At 46.0% G+C, this 16,968-nt stretch overlaps 1 protein-coding gene across 1 annotated transcript in view; it reads right to left on the bottom strand.

Moving 5' to 3' along the window:
* Positions 1–5,555: 5,555 nt before the first annotated feature.
* The window catches only part of spen (spen family transcriptional repressor), a 34,909-nt gene continuing 23,496 nt past the window's right edge, over positions 5,556–16,968 (bottom strand). The window contains exons 11-15 of the mRNA XM_083674903.1: positions 8,911–16,852; positions 8,362–8,673; positions 8,068–8,262; positions 7,808–7,966; positions 5,556–7,630 (exon numbers count right to left, since the gene is read on the bottom strand). Of these exons, the coding sequence (XP_083531029.1) occupies positions 7,499–7,630; positions 7,808–7,966; positions 8,068–8,262; positions 8,362–8,673; positions 8,911–16,852 (8,740 nt within the window). The 3' untranslated portion in view covers positions 5,556–7,498. The remainder of the gene's footprint in view (positions 7,631–7,807; positions 7,967–8,067; positions 8,263–8,361; positions 8,674–8,910; positions 16,853–16,968) is intronic.

Raw genomic sequence — 16,968 nt, 5'->3', positions numbered from 1 at the left:
CTCCCCAAATTCTCCCATGTCACTCCCCTCCTCCGCACCCTTCACTGGATCCCAGTAGCAGCTCGCATCAGATTCAAGACCCTGGTGCTCGCCTACCGGGCGGCAAAGGGAACAGCCTCACCCTACTTGCAAGCAATGGTCAGCCACCAAACACCTGCCCGATCACTCCGCTCTTCCACCTCAGCTGGCCGCCTGGCACCGCCGCCTCTACGTGGATGCAGAAGCCGTACTACTCGGTCACGGCTTTTCACTATCCTGGTGGAACAAGCTTCCCACTGCTGGGACTGCAATGAGGGTGCTGGGAAGGATGGGGTTGGTCCGCTCCTCCATGTCGACGAGATCAAACTGCCGGGAAAGGGCGGCGGGTTTAGTATATTTTGACCCCAGATGGCAGAAGATGGTGAAACTAAAATGGGTAAAGGAAAGTGCCCATCTGGCCTGGCGTGAGCCGCTTGGCCCCCTGAATGTATGCCAGATTTTTATGATCAGATGCGTGGCACTCTCCAACCAATGTCTCCATTCCTCCAGTGCGAGCTTGACCGCCAGCAACTCACGGTTCCCCACATCGTAATTTCGTTCCGCCGGCGCGAAAAGAACGCACAGAACGCACAGAACAAGGAATTGTTGGGGCAAAACTGCCCCAATTGCCACGTCCGAGGCGTCCACCTCCACCACGAAAGGCAGAGAAGGGTCAGGGTGCACCAGGACAGGTGCTGAGGTGAAGCGACGCTTTAGCTCAGTGAATGTGTCCTGTGCCTTTGAGGGCTGTCAGGGGAGTACTAAAATTCCAGATGAAACTTCTATAAAAGTTTGCAAATCCCAAGAAACGTTCCACCAGTTTCACCGAAGAGGGTTGGGGCCGGTCCAGCACCACACAGATCTTGGCGGGGTCCATCTGGAGATGTCCCTGGGTCACGATGAACCCCAGAAAGGCGACGGTGAAATTCATATTTTTTGGCCTTAACAAAGAGCTGATGTTCCAAGAGACGCTGGAGGACCAACCGAACGTGCTGCTCGTGTTGGGCAATATCCTTTGAAAAGATGAGGATGTCATCCAAGTACACAAAAAACAAAGTGGTCAAGCAGGTCCCGGTGCATGTCGTTCACCAGTGCCTGGAACACCACAGGCGCGTTTGCGATGCCGAAAGGCATGACCAAGTACTCATAGTGGCCACTAGGAGTGTTAAAGGCTGTTTTCTATTCATCGCCCTTTGATTCTCACCAGATTGTATGCGTTGCGTAGATCTAGCTTGGTGAAGATCCGGGCCCCCTGCAGAGACTTGAAGGCCGACGTCATCAGAGGAAGGAAGTAAAACAATTTGACGGTGATGAGTGCATTAAGTCCTCGATAATCAATGCAAGTGCGCTGTCCACTGTCCTTCTTCACTACAAAGAATAATCCCGAGTGGAGGGGCGAAAGTGACCCACAGCGAGAGACTCCTCTATGTAAGCCTTCATGGCTAGGGTCTCAGGGCGAGATAGAGAAAACTGTCTACCCTGTGCGGGCATGGAACCCAGTAGGAGGTCAATGGCGCAGTCATAGGACCTATGGGGAGGTAAATCCTTAGCCCGTCGCTTGCTGAACACCTCCCCCAGGACCCAATAAACCCGGGGAATGCCGGAAAGGTCGTGGACAGCCTCTTTCTCTGGAAGTTCCGACTTCCCGGTAGAGACAGCCGCGAGGGATCTAGGGGATCAGGAACGCGAGAACTGGTCCTGGTTGTTAATGGGATTCCCCCAATGGATGAGCCGTCCAAAGCCATGACGGGAATAGGTTCGGGGAGAGTGATCAGTGGGACACCCCACTATTGGGCCAGACCCACATCAAGTAGATTCCCCACCGCTTCCGAATCAATGAGTGCTTGAAACTGATGGGTATTTGGGCCCACAGCACCACCGTAGGGAAAAAGGTCCTGGTATCTCCAGGGTTGAAGGGTAACCGTCGACTCGCTGGGGGTAGTTCCTCCGTGGGACGACGAGTAGTTTCCGGGCTGGGTAGGATACGGGATGGCGCGGAGAGTCGACCTCCTATTGTGCATCCTCTCACGTCGTCAGTTTTCCACCCGGACAGTCAGGTCGACGAGAGTGTCCAATGACTCAGGTAACTCCCTGAGGGCAAGCTCGTCCTTAATACCCTCAGTCCCTGAACATATAAGACGACCAGCGCGTTCTCCACCCATACAGCCTCCCTCACCAACGGAACCCAACCGAGTAGTCCGCCACCGCCTGGTTCCCTTGCCAGTACACTGTGAGTCGTCTCCCCGCCTCGTGTCCTGACACCACATTAAATACCTTCCGCAGCTCCTGCGTGAATTAGGGGGAGTTTGATCAGGCCGGGGTCTGCTTTTCCCACTCCGAGAGTGAGACAGCACAGTGGGCGGCCGGAGGGAGACACCTAGGGCTCGCACTGGGAAGTGTGACCCCATCCATAACACAATAAGATGGCTATGCATAACTGTAGAAATGTTCCCTCCTTGTCGAGTGCATAGTGAATACCATAAAAAGATAAAGTGGACTAAGGGTGGTGATGTGGAATACTAGATGAGTGGAAGGAAAGGATAGAAGTGCAAGTAGAAGTGCAAGTAGAGGCAAGTAGATAAAGTGGACTAAGGGTGGTGATGTGGAGAATGGTAGATGGGTGGAAGTAAGGGATATAAGTGCAAGTAGAAGTGCAAATATTCAATATACTCAAAATATAACAATAAGAAGTGATCAGGAACTCATAGCAAATTCAGATATGACAGTAAAAACCTAAAAGGTCACACAAAATCTAGTTTCCTTTAATTGCCATTGTCCATAAAATTGTGATTTAGTGACTGTGAGTAGTTGTGGTGTCAGCCCTGCTCACGCTATCACAGCACCAGTGAGGGGGTGTTCTCTTAAAAATGCCCCCACTCCACAACCCCCTATTATCAAGTCCTCCCACACACAGTCAAGGGAGGGAATCGTTGGGGCAGAACATTTAAATCTCACATCCCAGGGTATCCTCACAAACCAGGCTGATTAAGTCTTATTATCCCCCTAAAAGAAGAGGTTACTGAACATCCTTCCTCTCATTTATCTTTTGTCCCCCAAGGGCAAAACTACTACGCAGGTTTCAGCTGTTCATTCCTTTTTCCTCACAGACTCCACATGGCCCGGTGTGAGCTCTTAACAAAGCATATGTGAGAGTCAGTGTTCTTTACAGTTGCATCCATGCAGTATTCCCACCCATTATAGCCTATTGAGTATTATTAGAACCACTTTCCTGCTATGGTTTTTTGGAAGGCTCATGCTTCAAATTTATTCAAAGCACAATCACTGTTTAACTGCACGCCGATAGCAGGCACAAAATGCTGCCATGCATCACCCAGGTGGGTGCTACTGTCCATATTGTTGGTGGATACGGTGAGTTCCTTCTAAAATAATGATAGCTGAACTGTCATGCCTTGTTTTGTTTATCATGTGTTGAAATGCATCCATGGAAAATATATTCAGGTCAACATTTGCATGGAATGTTCGAGCAACAAGCCAAAAAATGAAAAAACAAGAAAACAAGCACTTATCAGTGTCAGAGAAACCAACCCCAGTGTTTTCAACATTCTTTGCATTTTAGTTTTCTTGCTAAATGTGGCATTTGGAATGTAATGTTGGGGGAGACAAATTCAACAGAAGAACTGGGAAGAAATATTGAGGGGATCTGCATGAAGTACACATAGCTTTTCTCTTTTGCATTCTTGCTAATACTTCTCCATCTTCTTATGTTGCAGGCTCAGCCTGTAATTTTAGAGGACAGGGAAGGGGGGGAGAGGGGACATTGTATGGAACAGCATCTTGAATTTCCACTTTGGTCTCTGTGACCTCTCCTCACCACTGTGTCGCACCAACATTTCTGCTTCTTCTCACGCTGCAAGTGGGGCGTCAATTAACATTCCTTGTCTTGGCCTGTCGAGGCACTATAAATCGCTTATGCTTCACCTCTTTTTTCCAGTCACACTCCCTTCTTTCTGCTGTAATGAAAAGAGAGAGCGGAGGAACGATACGTCTTTGAGGGTTTCAGCGTGACCCTCTTTCATTCCCTCCTTCCAGTAGCTTTGCTGTATTTTGAGCGCAGGCTATTTTCACAATCCCAGCCCTCATACTGTACATCTAAGCATAACTAACTCTCTCTGTTATCCCTTTTTTTCATATTTTAAACTCTTTGTTAAAATAAGTAATCAAACATAGTGTCATGAGTGTCAAAATAAGGGGGGGGGGAGGTTGAGAACTGTAATCCTTTGATGACTGAATTGAGGGGTATATAATCAGAATGATATACAGTTGGGGTCTCCTCGCAGCAGTTGGTCCCTTCATTGAGAACATTAATTCAACCATAAACAGTACCTTCAAATATGATGAGAGACCCCGCTATTCTGACCACTGTACATTCCCATAAGGAATTCCTAACCACTAATTCCACAGAGCATCCCTCTGAGGAATCTCTAGTGTGCTCTTGAATTCGCCAGGAGTAGCAGGAAACCCTAATGTTCAGGCATGAGTCTTAAAATTCCCCAAACCATGGAGCCCTTTGCCTTAGGGGATGAGGGTAAAACTGCAACTTTAACAGCCCTTGTGCTTCACATTTGAAAAAATCTTTTTCCACAACCACATTTTCTGTTCCGTTTTGGTTAACATTTTACAATAAGGATGCATTGATTAACATGCATCATCCATTTACAAGCATTCTAATATGTATCTATGCATGGATAGACAGCTGTGTGGTTGATTCTTCACTGCAGTTGCCATGTGCATAAATGACCAAGAGCAATAGTGTAGTAGGGCCGCATTCACATTTAATCTTACAGGTAATTCTCCATATACCCATTTGTGAGGCATTCATCCATATAAACTAGAACTGTCTAGCTGTGCAGTTATAGTAACTAGACCCATCAAAAATGTCACTTTTGCCATTAGCCATTAGTCTTGGTCTTATTGTATCAGTGTTATTGTATTATTGTGTTACTATTGTATTGTGCTACTATTCTGTTTGCTAAGATGAGAGCTTGCAAGTAAGGATTTAATTGTACTGTCATACATTCCTCTGTATACCAGTACATTAAACGTTGGTCTCACATAAATAACTGTAGTTATTACAGTAGCTAACTTGGAAGAGATCAAGGTTTCCATATGAATTACTTAAGCAAATAATTATCTCTTGGCATAAGTTAATAGTTCAGAGTCAGAGATTTGATTAGGTCTGAAACGTATGGGCTTGCTGTCTACTGTGGTAAACTGATTTATTGCAGCATGGTGAACACTTTTTTAATATGCCTATACTGACATCTTGTGACGTCAGACTGCACTGCAACATCTTTCACACCATGTAGAAAAAGCTATCTAGGAGCCTTGTGAGGACCTAAATATTTCACTACAACTCTGTACAGTAGCAGCTAGATGCTGTATATCAATTCAAGTTAAAAAAATAAATAAAGAACCTTATTTTATGCTCCTAACTTTAAGGCAAGGCATTCCAAGACAATTGACACAAGCAAGTAAACACCAAACAAAAGTGACAGACCATTTAATGATCTGTTGAATTATGTTAAACAACCATTTATTTTACAGTTTAAAATGTCCTCATAGAGGAACAGCAAAATACACTCAAAATGATGAAATAAGATCGATCAAAAGACAAAGTTTAAGATAAATCATTGTTTTTTGCTTTGTTTTTTTTGGTATTTTCTTTTAATTTGTTTATCAAAATTATAAGTGCCTTCAACACAACCATGAAAGTAATCAGTCTGCAGTCATAGAAATATTTACACCACAAAGCTGATAATCATGGTTTACTTTCTGCATTGGTTCACACCTAACGCCGTCTCTTTCAGACTGCTTTGTTTTGTCACACAAAACAAAATGAGGACCCTGAAGAGAGACAATAAGGGAAAGTACACAAGAGCACAAATAGAGAACCCAGAGTAGGCCTATTTACAGCTTGGCTTAGAGAGGGAGGCAGAAAGAGAGAAAAGAGAAAGCGATATTACACATACATTTACGGCATTGTTTTGTGTTTAAGTCACATTCTTTGCCTTATGGATTCACTTTACCCGTTACATCTTTAAATGAAGCATGCTACAGCTGTCGTTTAGCTATTGCTTTTTGACTTAGGGTCTACTTCTTAATATTTTCAGAGGAACAGCAGGGGGCAGTGGAGGACACAAGGCGAGAGAGACAGAATTAACCAGTATTCACAATTGAACATCAAATAGAACTGTTCATAGCACTCCTTCCTTCCACAATGGAGGAGTCTTAACAGGGAGATGGGCTGATGCAGAAAATATAAAAAGAAAGACATAACAGAGGCCATTACATCAAATACAGTGGCAAATACAAAGTCAAGTATTAAAATAGGTTATGATCACTTGGATCCATTGTGTTCTTATTTTCTTTGAAAAAGATTTTGGCACAGAATCAATTCTAAAAACATAGGTTTGTAAATGTTGCTCTGAGAGCTTTCACGGTTCTTTGCAACACCCCCCCCCCCCCCGCCCCCTCCAGGTTGAAAGTGATGAGTCTAATCCACTTGGTCTCCCTACATCATTTCTGTCGTTAAATATTTATAATATTTACAGTTTTGCAATTGTTCACAACACTTTTAAACTTCGTGAGGAAGCAAACAAAAATAAACAAATTATATATTCTTTATACATAGTCCCCCGTTGAGGCATTGAGTGTAAACTGTACAACTCTAAATGTCTCCTCATAGGTTCCTGGGGAAGAAACACTGAGGATAGAGAGAGTTGACTCTGGAAATGAAGTAGAAGGAAATTAAGATGGCTGATGGTAGCAGAGAAAAAGCAATAAAGAACATTGATGAAGCCGACATGATTCTCAACAATTTACTTTTTCCAGCAGAATTGTCTTCTTTTGTCCTCTTGCACAAGCGAAGGTGGCCACTGGAGCATGTCTTTAATAATATGTATAATTTTATTCTCAAAGCTGTACAAAGTTCACGTTTTTGATTTCTTTCGATTTTCCTTTTCAACATAGTGCAATGACTGATCTGATCATTTTTCTAAGAAAATTCAGAAACTAAAAAAAGAAAAAAAAAGAAATCCACAATCATTATTTCGATTAAAGTAGAAACATCCCTTAGCTGTCCTTCTCGTTTTGTTCCGTCATCCTGCTTCAATTCTTTGCAAATCAAGATGCAGTCTGGTTTACCTCCAAAAATGACAAGTAAAATGAATGATCATAGAATTGATCATCAAAACTCCTATTCCACCCTTCCATACACTCTCAGTAAAGGCAGAGGAGCTGTGGAATTAGAGGCGAAAGAATGACTTAAGGACTCGGTGAAGAGAAGTACAAGTGAGTGCATGGTTTTAAAAAAAAAAAAAAAAAAAGAAAGAAAAGAAGAAATAATGTCAAACCCATCCAAAAACTTATGAGGCATTTCCAGTTTTCGAAACCAGAGTTTTGAGTCCAAAAAGGCTGGTGTTGGCTTACTTCTGGGTGGGTTCTGGAGGATGGAGGTATATTATACAGAGGCAATGACAATCATGAGGTGGGGGGAGATACTGGAGATGCTGTTGAGAAGGTCTGGGGCGAGCCGTGACAAGTGGCTCTGGGAAAATTCACACGGTGGGAAAATCTGCACCACATAAGCTGGCTGGAGAAGAGAGAAACCAAACAAATATTAGCTGTATTATCACCTTCACTCATTTAAGACCCATTAAGTTCCGTGCTGTGTATCCATCTACTCCTAATACTTAGATGCCAAAGCCCATTTTAATCTGCATTTGGAATGATGCAGACATGGCATAACAAAGATAGAACGCACACAGACCTGATTGGAGCCAGGGTTGGGGACATTGATGATGCCAGCTGCCTGTTTGGCCTGCAGGTAAGTGATGAAGCCTCCTTTCAGGAGATGGGTCTGGCTAAGAACATCTTCCTGATCTCGTCCGCATGGCAGAGCTAGCAGGAGACAATAGTTATCCTCCACCTGAACAAATTAGAAGAAAACAATATTATCATTTTGTTTGAGCTGAATGTGTTACACCTTTGTTAATAACTCAATTGGCTGATCACTAGTAAGTATCTCACAGTCATCCTGCGAGCCACGCCCTCTAATTGGGACTCCTCCAGCCTCATCCTTTGTGCGATGCGGAGCAGGGAACCTCCCTCTGGGGGCGGCAGAGAACGGTGGGCCAACACGTTGTTGCCAGAAACAAAGTGTAGCTGGACGGCAGCAGAGTCATTCTTTAGTGCCAAAAGACCTTGCCACACAATGGGGTATTTCTGCACAATAAAAGGAAAGACAGGTAATAAATTACATGCTTTATGCCTATAATATAATCAGTATTGTCTCTCTTCAATTTCTATTATCAGCCTCCTCACCGTTAAAAGCTGCACCATGTCGACTGACCGGTATCCTGAGTGCTCCAGTTTAAGGTCAGAGCGCAACTGAGAGGAAGTTGGCAGAAAAGCTGGTGGGCCCTTCTGCAAAGCTAGCTCTTGCTTGTGGGAGAGAGCCATGGGAGATGGATAAGAGGGTGAGACGGTTTCCCTCTGCATTCGGGGCATGTGGGATAGGTCCATGGAGGCTGTGTGACGGAGGTGGGAGTTCTCAGATTTGGATTCACTTCCTCCGCCAAGAGACCCTGCAGATAGTGACTGAGACAGCTTTCCCCTGTGCCCAGGATCACCATCCTAAAAGGATCAAGAAAAACAAGATAGCACATTAGTGAAAATATAATCATTGACAAAAAAGACTGTAAAACATGTCATATCCCTTTTTAGGATGATACATCAGAGCGGAAGTTAGGATATATTCCTGCCTTAAACTTATATTTTATGCCAAGATATTTGATATGAAACACCTGATGGCAACAACATTCAACAGCTGATAAGACTACACAATCTAAACATGAGTGTAAATCCTCTGACCTGAGAAGGTGTGATGCCACGGGGAGCCAGGTTCAATCCCAATGAAGGATGACTTGAAAACTGGGAATGGAAGCCCCGCATGTCCTGGTACACTGGAAAGGAACTCACGCCACCTGGATGCATCGCGCCGCCTGGATGCATCGCGCTGCCTGGATGCATCAGTTGAACCCCCTGAGATACCATAACAGGGACTGATGGATGAACCCCCATGATCCTGCTCTCAGTATGAGATGGGTGAGACATCTTCCCCTCCAATGGCTTGGAAGTCTCCTTCCCAGTCTGTGCCATGTCTTTTCCAACAAATTGACTTTTGGAGGGAGTAGAGATGTTGGCGGAGGAGGTTCCACAGGCTTCAGGAGTGTGTGACGGTCGTGCCTCGGCAGCAGCATGCTCTCCAAGCTGATGGTGCATGAGGATGCGCATGTCTCTGTACTGGTCTAGGCGCAGGCCTGGATGAAGCCCTCGGTGGTCAGCCGGTAGCATTATCACGTCAGACTGCAGCTGAGGTGCAGAGGGTCTACGTAGTGCCTGATGAAAGTGTCTATTGTCCTCCTCTGTGCTGTTACCGCTGCCACCACTGGCGGCTGTCCCGGTGGGGCCAGGGTGTGACTGCATCATAAGGTCTCGTATTACCGCTGGCTGGGGTGTGTTGGAACGCTGAGGAGGCCCAGGACGGGGAGATGGCAGGGAATCTGCTCGTCTCCCATAGTTCATCCCACAGAGTGGTGGGGTATTCATCCTGACCTCTCCATGTGAGAGGTGACCAATGGACACTGACTGGGAAACGCTGTGAGGCTGCATTATGACGGACTGCTCTGGGTGTCCATGATGCATACTGGAGATGTAAGAAGACATTGCAGGCAAGCCTGGGCCCAGAACCACAGAGGTGCCAATGGGGGAACTACTGGGAGGGCAAGTTTTGGCAAAGGGTGAGGGCGAGTGACCTGTTGTTCGAGGGGAGTGGGGCTCTTGCTTTAGGTGTGGGACTGATCGATCTGTTGGAGTATTGGGGCTAGGGCTCACGCGGTTTCCAGCCACGGAAGGGTGATTTGGGCTCATGACCAGGCTCAGGTTAGATGGCTTTGGTGGCTTACCCATATCCACCATCATTGGAACCGATTCTCCTCCAAGGCTTTTTTTCGCATGCTGCTGCATCACAGCATGATTGTAAATCAATACTTGTGGACTAGTGACTGGTTGTTGGAACATCTTTACTGCACCACCCTGGGGTCCTGTGTGATATGATGATTCAGATTTGTCAGAACCAGGACTCTCTTGCTTTATGGTGGAGATGACAGGCTGAGAATTGTAAGACTGTCCAGTTAAGAGTACCCCAGTGTGCCCGTACCCAGTTGGAGTCAGGGGTCCCTTCGGGGTATGGGGTTGGGATGGGGTGAGTGGCTCTTGTTTAATTTGAGATTTGGACACAGACTGCTGAAACTCTATGTCAACTGCACTGGCTGGTGGGATCTGGCTAATTTTGGCACTGATCCGCTGAGGTCCCTCAGTTTTCTGCCCTGAGTAACTCAACACCACCACGCCTTCTGATGTATTGACCCTTAGACCAGGACTGGAGCCTGTGTTGTAAGGTGTGTTTTCAACCACAGACCGCCCTCTACTATTCCCATCATCTGTAACCTCCACTCCATGGTAACGGTTATTCTCATTCATGCTCGTTCTGAACTTTTGCTTGGGCAGAGACAAGCCAGTGTTACGATTACTTAAAGAGATTCGTGGTGCTTCCTCTATGTCAAAGGGCATTGGAATCCGACTGATTACAGAGGTAGTAGGGGTTGAAATAACTGAATGCACCATTTTCTCTCCAAAGTTTCGCTGGGTCTCGGTGAGTGGAGATGGTTTTTGAAGAGTGGGCTGGGGTGTCAGAGTTGAGGGTCTGTCTTCAGGATGTAAGTGCCTAGCAGCCAATGTGTCAGATGAATTTTCATTCTCTGACATGCGAGGGTCTGCCAGGGTAGTTGTTAGCATTGTGGTAGGGATGGCGTTGCTGTTCGATGCCGATACATACTTAGGTTCCATTAGGATCTTTCGTAGGGTGCTGGAGCTAGGGTCAATGTCTGATGCCTTGGTGTCAGGTGGCAATGGTGGATTCCCTGTGGTTCCTAGCGCAGTTACTGTCGGTGCAGAGGGAGTCACTACAGTAACTTGATGTGCAGGACCAGCAAGGAATCTACTTTCTTCAGATCTGGGTAGCCAGTCTGCAGTGACAGACATCTTGCCTGGACGGGTTGGAGGGACATTCAGTTGGGTTGGAGATGATTTGAGGGCAGGTGGTAGAGAGAGAGGGGCTACTGGTTCTGATGGTGGTTGCTGTTTTTTAGGGTGGATGCTAGTGCCAGAGTGAAAGGCGGATTCTTGGGGTACTGGTTGCTCCATGGCAGGCTGTTCTGCCTCCTTGGGTGTGTCCACAGTCATGGTACATGTAATATCACGTTTGCAGGTAGCAGCTGCAGTGACAACAGAGGCTGCTGCTGTTGATGAAGCTGTAATAGTGGCTGCCTTAATGTTTATACTCTCCAAGTCTTCAGGAATGGACTCTGGTAGCTTGATAGGGGAGGGCTCAGGTTCTGACACCTCTCCAGCAGTCTCTCCTTTCCTGTTGACCACACATTTCCGACTCCTTGGAGACTTCTTTGGGGCCTTTGATCGGACTTTCCCTGTTTTCTTGGGTGTTTCTGATGGAGAGGACTCCTGCTGGGCAGTGGCCCCTGTGACAGATGAATCAGCAGCCTTGGCATCTAGTATCAGTGGATTGGCACTGGACATCAGGACTCCTACATCTGGGTCTGTATCAGCAATGTTGCTAATAGCCATGTGCGTTTCTGGTTCCATCACCTCATTGGAAGAGGGTGAAACAAGTGGCTCTGGGGTAGGAATAAGCGCAGTGTAAGTCGGAGGGGCTGTGAATCCATCTGTATCAGCAGATATGTCTTCAGCAGTAATAGAATCAATGGCAGCAGCAAGTTCAGTTTCACTGGCAGGATTAGCTGGCTTCTCCTCCACAATTTCATTCTCTGGCTCTACAATGACAGGGGGCAGCAGAGTAGGTGTCTCTGCAGGTGGCTCCTTGTACGTTTGAGGAGGTTGCTCTTCTGTAAGCTTGGCAATATTTTCAACTGCCCGTTCCAGTTCCATCTGACGTGCCAAAAGTGCTACTGCTGGGTCTACCGGGGGTTCAGGGTCCGATTGCACCTCTTCCTTTTCCTCTGGGCTGAGCTCTGCTACTTGTTTAATATTACATGGATCCCCTGTTTCTTCCTTATCTGGTACTCCTGTCTTTGTCTTTTTAGTGGAAGCTTCAAAAGATTCAGGCTCATCTTCCCCTGAGCGAAGAAGTCCTTTCACATCATCTACACTTACACGAATTTCAAGGTTTCTCAAGCCATGAGATTTATCCTCCGTCATCAGTTTGGTGTTTCGCGTCAACCTTGGGGATTTAGCTTTCCAACTCTGTACCGATTGTTGTTTTTTCTCCAAATGGGTGAATTCTATCCCACCACTGTCTCCTTCAGAAGATGTTTTCTCATGGAGATCTGTTAAATCTTTTTCATATCTTTGTATTGGCAAGTGTTGCTTTATTTCCTCCTCTAACACTTTACCTGCCTGTTCAGAATCATCTTTTGTTTTAATCTTAGGCTCTTCAGTAATTGTAATATCAATTGCTTTCTCTGCTGGTGATGTTGCACACTCAGATTGTTTGTCTAGTCTGCTTGCTTTTCTGCCAACTGAAGTCCCAGTGGGTGAAGACAGCGGAGCAGTCTGCACTTTCTGAGTACGGGGTGAACGCCACCCTTCAGAAACTCTTGACACCTCTTCAGCGTTTGCAGGCTCCTTGATATCAATATCTTCCTCTAATGGTATCTGCTGGTCCCTTTTCACAGGTGATAAATCTTCCCCTCGCCTGCGTGTCTTGGGAGGGCGACCTCGCCTGGTGTTGGAGGACGTATCTGGATGCAACTGCTCTTTGTCAACACTTCGTTTCCGTGTGGGGCGGGAAGACTCCACCACCTCTTTACCTGGTTGCTCAGCCTCTCCCTCATGTGGAGTAGCATAAACAGATCGGACATTTCTGCGTCTGGTTCTTCCATGGATTAAACTCAACTCAAGATCTTGCTCAGAGTCAGGGGCATGAATTGGTGACTTGGCTGTAGTTTTAGACTCTGATGATGTTTTTAATACTTCTCCACGTGGAGATGAGGCCCTTTTCAGCTTCTCTCTGTCAATTCGCTCACTCTTTCGAGTTGCTGGTTTCTCAGACCTAGCTGTTTGGGATAGCTGTGGGGTTTGTGTTACTGATACATTTGGCTTAGCCCTTTTACTCTTGGGCTGTTTGCGGGTTGCCTGTGCTGGTTTCAATTCAGCTTCTGAGACTTGCATCTGAGCCTCTTGGGAAGCTTCAGATTTCTGGCATGTTTCAAAGTCTTCAAACTCAATTTTCTCTGGTGAAGCCTCAGTCTTTGCCATTTCCATTATCTCTTCCAGCTTGGGGGAAGCACTGCAATGGATGTCAGCAGGCTCTGCCTCGAAACTACTTAGAGAACCACCAGGAGTGGGAGGCTTATCAAGAAAAGATGCATGGTCCACTGTCACATTGTTTTCTGTTGTAACTTTGGGTTCACACAATTCCTCTTTAGGTTCAACTTTAACTTCAGCCTCTGACAGGACAGGAGGAATAGGTGTGATTAAAATAAGGGCAGGTGGTTGAATCTCTTCTGGTGGAGGAGATTGTGGTGGGGACACCTCATCAATATGTTCAAATTTTTCCTTTGTAATCAGTAAGACAGGCTGCTCTGAGGATGGAGTTAAAATAGTGTCTTTATACTGTGGAGACAACTCTCTGGGTGAAAGAACACATGGTGAAACTGGTAGAATTAGAGGGCTGACTGGTTTAACATCAGTTTTCTGTAGGATCTCGGATACCTTTGTAGACTCCTCTTGTTCTCCATTCTGTACTTTATCACCTTCACTCTCATCAACCATAATGATACTATCAGTCTCCTGTGGAAGGTGGTCCCTCTCCTTTTGTTGTTGAAGCTCCAAAAAGCGGCTTTGAAAAAGCACTATGGGCTCTTGAAGGAGGTCCCCTCGCACTGCTCCAGGTAGTCCTTCAACAGCATTTTGTTTGGAAAGATGTCTGTCAACTCCCAACTTAGGATCCTGATCTTTACGCTCAAGATGTTGCAGACGCCGTGAATCCTGTTCAAAGATTGAACTATGAAGGAAGCGAGAGGCAAAGAGCTCCTGTCGCTCCTGATCCTCTAGCTTAAGTGTTTCCTTTTTATCATCCAGTTTACCTTCAGAATCTGAACGAATCTTCTTCTTCTTCATGTACCAAGAGGGAATAGGTCGCGGTGCCAATTCTACCTTCTCTTTATCTGAGCAACTGTGAGAACTCGGAAAACGAGAGGGAAGAAAGGACCAATTATCCTCTCGTGAAGAAGACAGTGACTTTGCTCGGTCTAGAAGTGCTTTTGTGTCAGGAGTTATGGTCTTGTCTAATGCAAAAGAATAGAACTTGTTCTTCTCCAGGGAACCAGACAGTTTTATGTCAGTCAACCTCTCCTCACGTTCCCTAAGGATATAGGAGAGGGAGGTGTTGGGTTTAGGGGAGTGGTGTTTGTTCTCACCATCTTCATCTGAATCTGACTGTACCTCTCCAGGCTCCAGTTCACGGACAAGACGCTTGCGGATGCTGTCACGTTTCACAATGCTACTGGGAAAAGTCATGTCCATTCTAAGTGAATCAGATTTAATTCGTCTTTCCCATCGTTGCAGTAACTCCTCATCACACCCAAGCAATGTTGTCTTAAGCTTGGGAAACTCTGTGTTGGGGGAATGGAACCGACTGGCTGTCATGTCTAAATTGTATTTCAATAAATCCATATTTGAGACTTTGTCCTCTGCTTTTGGAGAGTCTTTAGCCTCTCTATTGGTATATGCTTGTGATAACTGAGCAGTATCTTCTTCCTCATTTACTGGAAAGTGACCAAAGCCTGTCACAGATGTGACACTGCGATCAAGGTCTTCATTTAATTGCAGGGAACTCCTGTAGTTGCGTTCTTTCTTAACACTTAGCAAGTCAAATTCAAATCTCTCAGACTTTTTTCGTTTGCTGGATGGAGAATCATCTGTGACATCATCATGTGGCTTCCCTACCTCATGCACCAGACTGCGACTTTCAAAGTCATCTAAGTCACTGCTCCGTGAGCTTTCAGGTTTGCCTGATTTGTCAGACTCTTCCAGCTTCTGCCAAAGCTGTCGGCTCTGTTCCATTTGTTTTCTGCAGCTCTGAGAGTGGTCGATGTCAGACGCAAGTCGTTCCTCACCGTTTCCTCTGCCTTTGTACAGTTCTACACCTTGCTCCTCAACGTCGATGGAGGAACTCTGTTGCCGCTGTTCCTTGAATTCATCCTGGTCAAGACTGCAATCATCAGAAATCTTTGAGAAACTGCTCTGGCTTTTTGATCCCCCAAGCACCATTTTAAGATAGGGTGGGTCTAAAAGATCTATTGCCTCTTCTGTTGGTTCTCCAAGTCGTGACTGAAGTTCTAGACTGAGTCCAAGGCCCATTTCCATAGAGATACTTTCAGACTCTACTTCATCTTTAGGACTGCAAACAGTAACCAATCTCTCAGATTTAGCCATACAGTGCTCCTTTTTATGCATCCCTTTTCGCATAAGGCTCTTGTCACACTCAGTGTCTTTTGCCATAGCACTGTCAGTAAACTTTCTAGTTCCCAGTCTACCCTCTCCCTCCTCCTGACTGGCCCTTTTAAGCCGATCTGTCTTCCCCATCGAGTCTTCAAAACGTCTCTTTCGTGCGGCTAAACGGTCAACATCCACAGAGTTGGCATCATCAACCCCCGGGTCAGATTTCATATGTTTCTTGGCTTTGAGTTTACCATCGTTGTCTACAACCTCAACGAGACTTGCTATGCTTTTGTCTTTGGGCACCTTCCCGTGCTTAATAATATCTCCTTTTTGAGGTTCTAAGCGGAAGGGAGGACTCATCTGTTCAGTTGGAGATGATGCAGTCCGAACAGTATCAGTCCCACCCCTGAGTCTTTGTTTTTCCAGGACAGCAAGACCAAGAAGTTTGCCTTCTTTTTCCTTCACACGTGTTAGCTGCACCACACAAGGTGGTAGGTCCAGCCTTCCTTTGCCTGAGACTTCCTTTTCTTTAAGAGGAAATTTACTGGCTTTGCTTCGAAGACCTGCATCTGGGCTAAAATCTCTCTCAAGTTCAGGGTCTGTCTCAGACGATGGAATGCTTGGAGATGGCGCTTTGAGCTTCCTCTGCCGCTGTTTCTCACCTTTCTCCTTCTCACCTTTCTCCTTGCGTCCAGCTCGCTTCTCCTTTTCACCCCCATTCCCACGTTCAGCTTCAAAGAGTCTCTCCTTCTCCGATTTATCACTCTTGTTATATCGATCAGGTCGGGCCTTGTCAGGCTTTTCAAATCTTGGTGGTGAAAGTGAACTGCAGCTGCCACTTCGCTCTGAGGACCTACAGCAAATGCGACGATCTGAGTCACTTGGTAGGCGTTCAGAGAGAGAGGGAGATGCAGTAGGGCTGGCAGGGCGACGGGGGTGTGAGGGGCTCTGGCTAAGGTCAATAGTCCTCCGCCCATGGTCACGTTCACGGTCTGTTTCAAAACGCTCCCTCTCCCTCTCCCGCTCCCGCTGCAAGTAACTGTATTTGCGGATGTCTTGCTCGTAAGGGTCTCTGTAATCTCTGAATTCACGAGGGTCATCAAAGCATCGTGGATCATAGTAATCCCCCTGGTATTGGTCCCATTCTGTATAGAATTCGCGGCCCCTGGTAGGGTACTTGCGACGTGGATCTTCAGTGTAGGTTCCAGCTGTTCGTGCATTTTCATAGTATGCCCTCTCAGCTGGAGACTCATATTGTGGTCTACGCTCATCCCTGACAAAGAAAATAAAACAAAGAGAAACAAAATCATAATTGCATTACCTAATGTCATTGGGAGATTTTTTATGAGGACAGTGAGCAAAAAAAATGTTATTAAGAAAACTATACAA

The sequence above is a fragment of the Argentina silus genome, assembly GCF_951799395.1.
Source record: "Argentina silus genome assembly, chromosome: 8".
Taxonomy (NCBI): Eukaryota; Metazoa; Chordata; class Actinopteri; order Argentiniformes; family Argentinidae; genus Argentina; species Argentina silus.
Note: the sequence above shows the minus strand (reverse complement) of the source record. Positions and strands in the feature narration are given on the sequence as shown.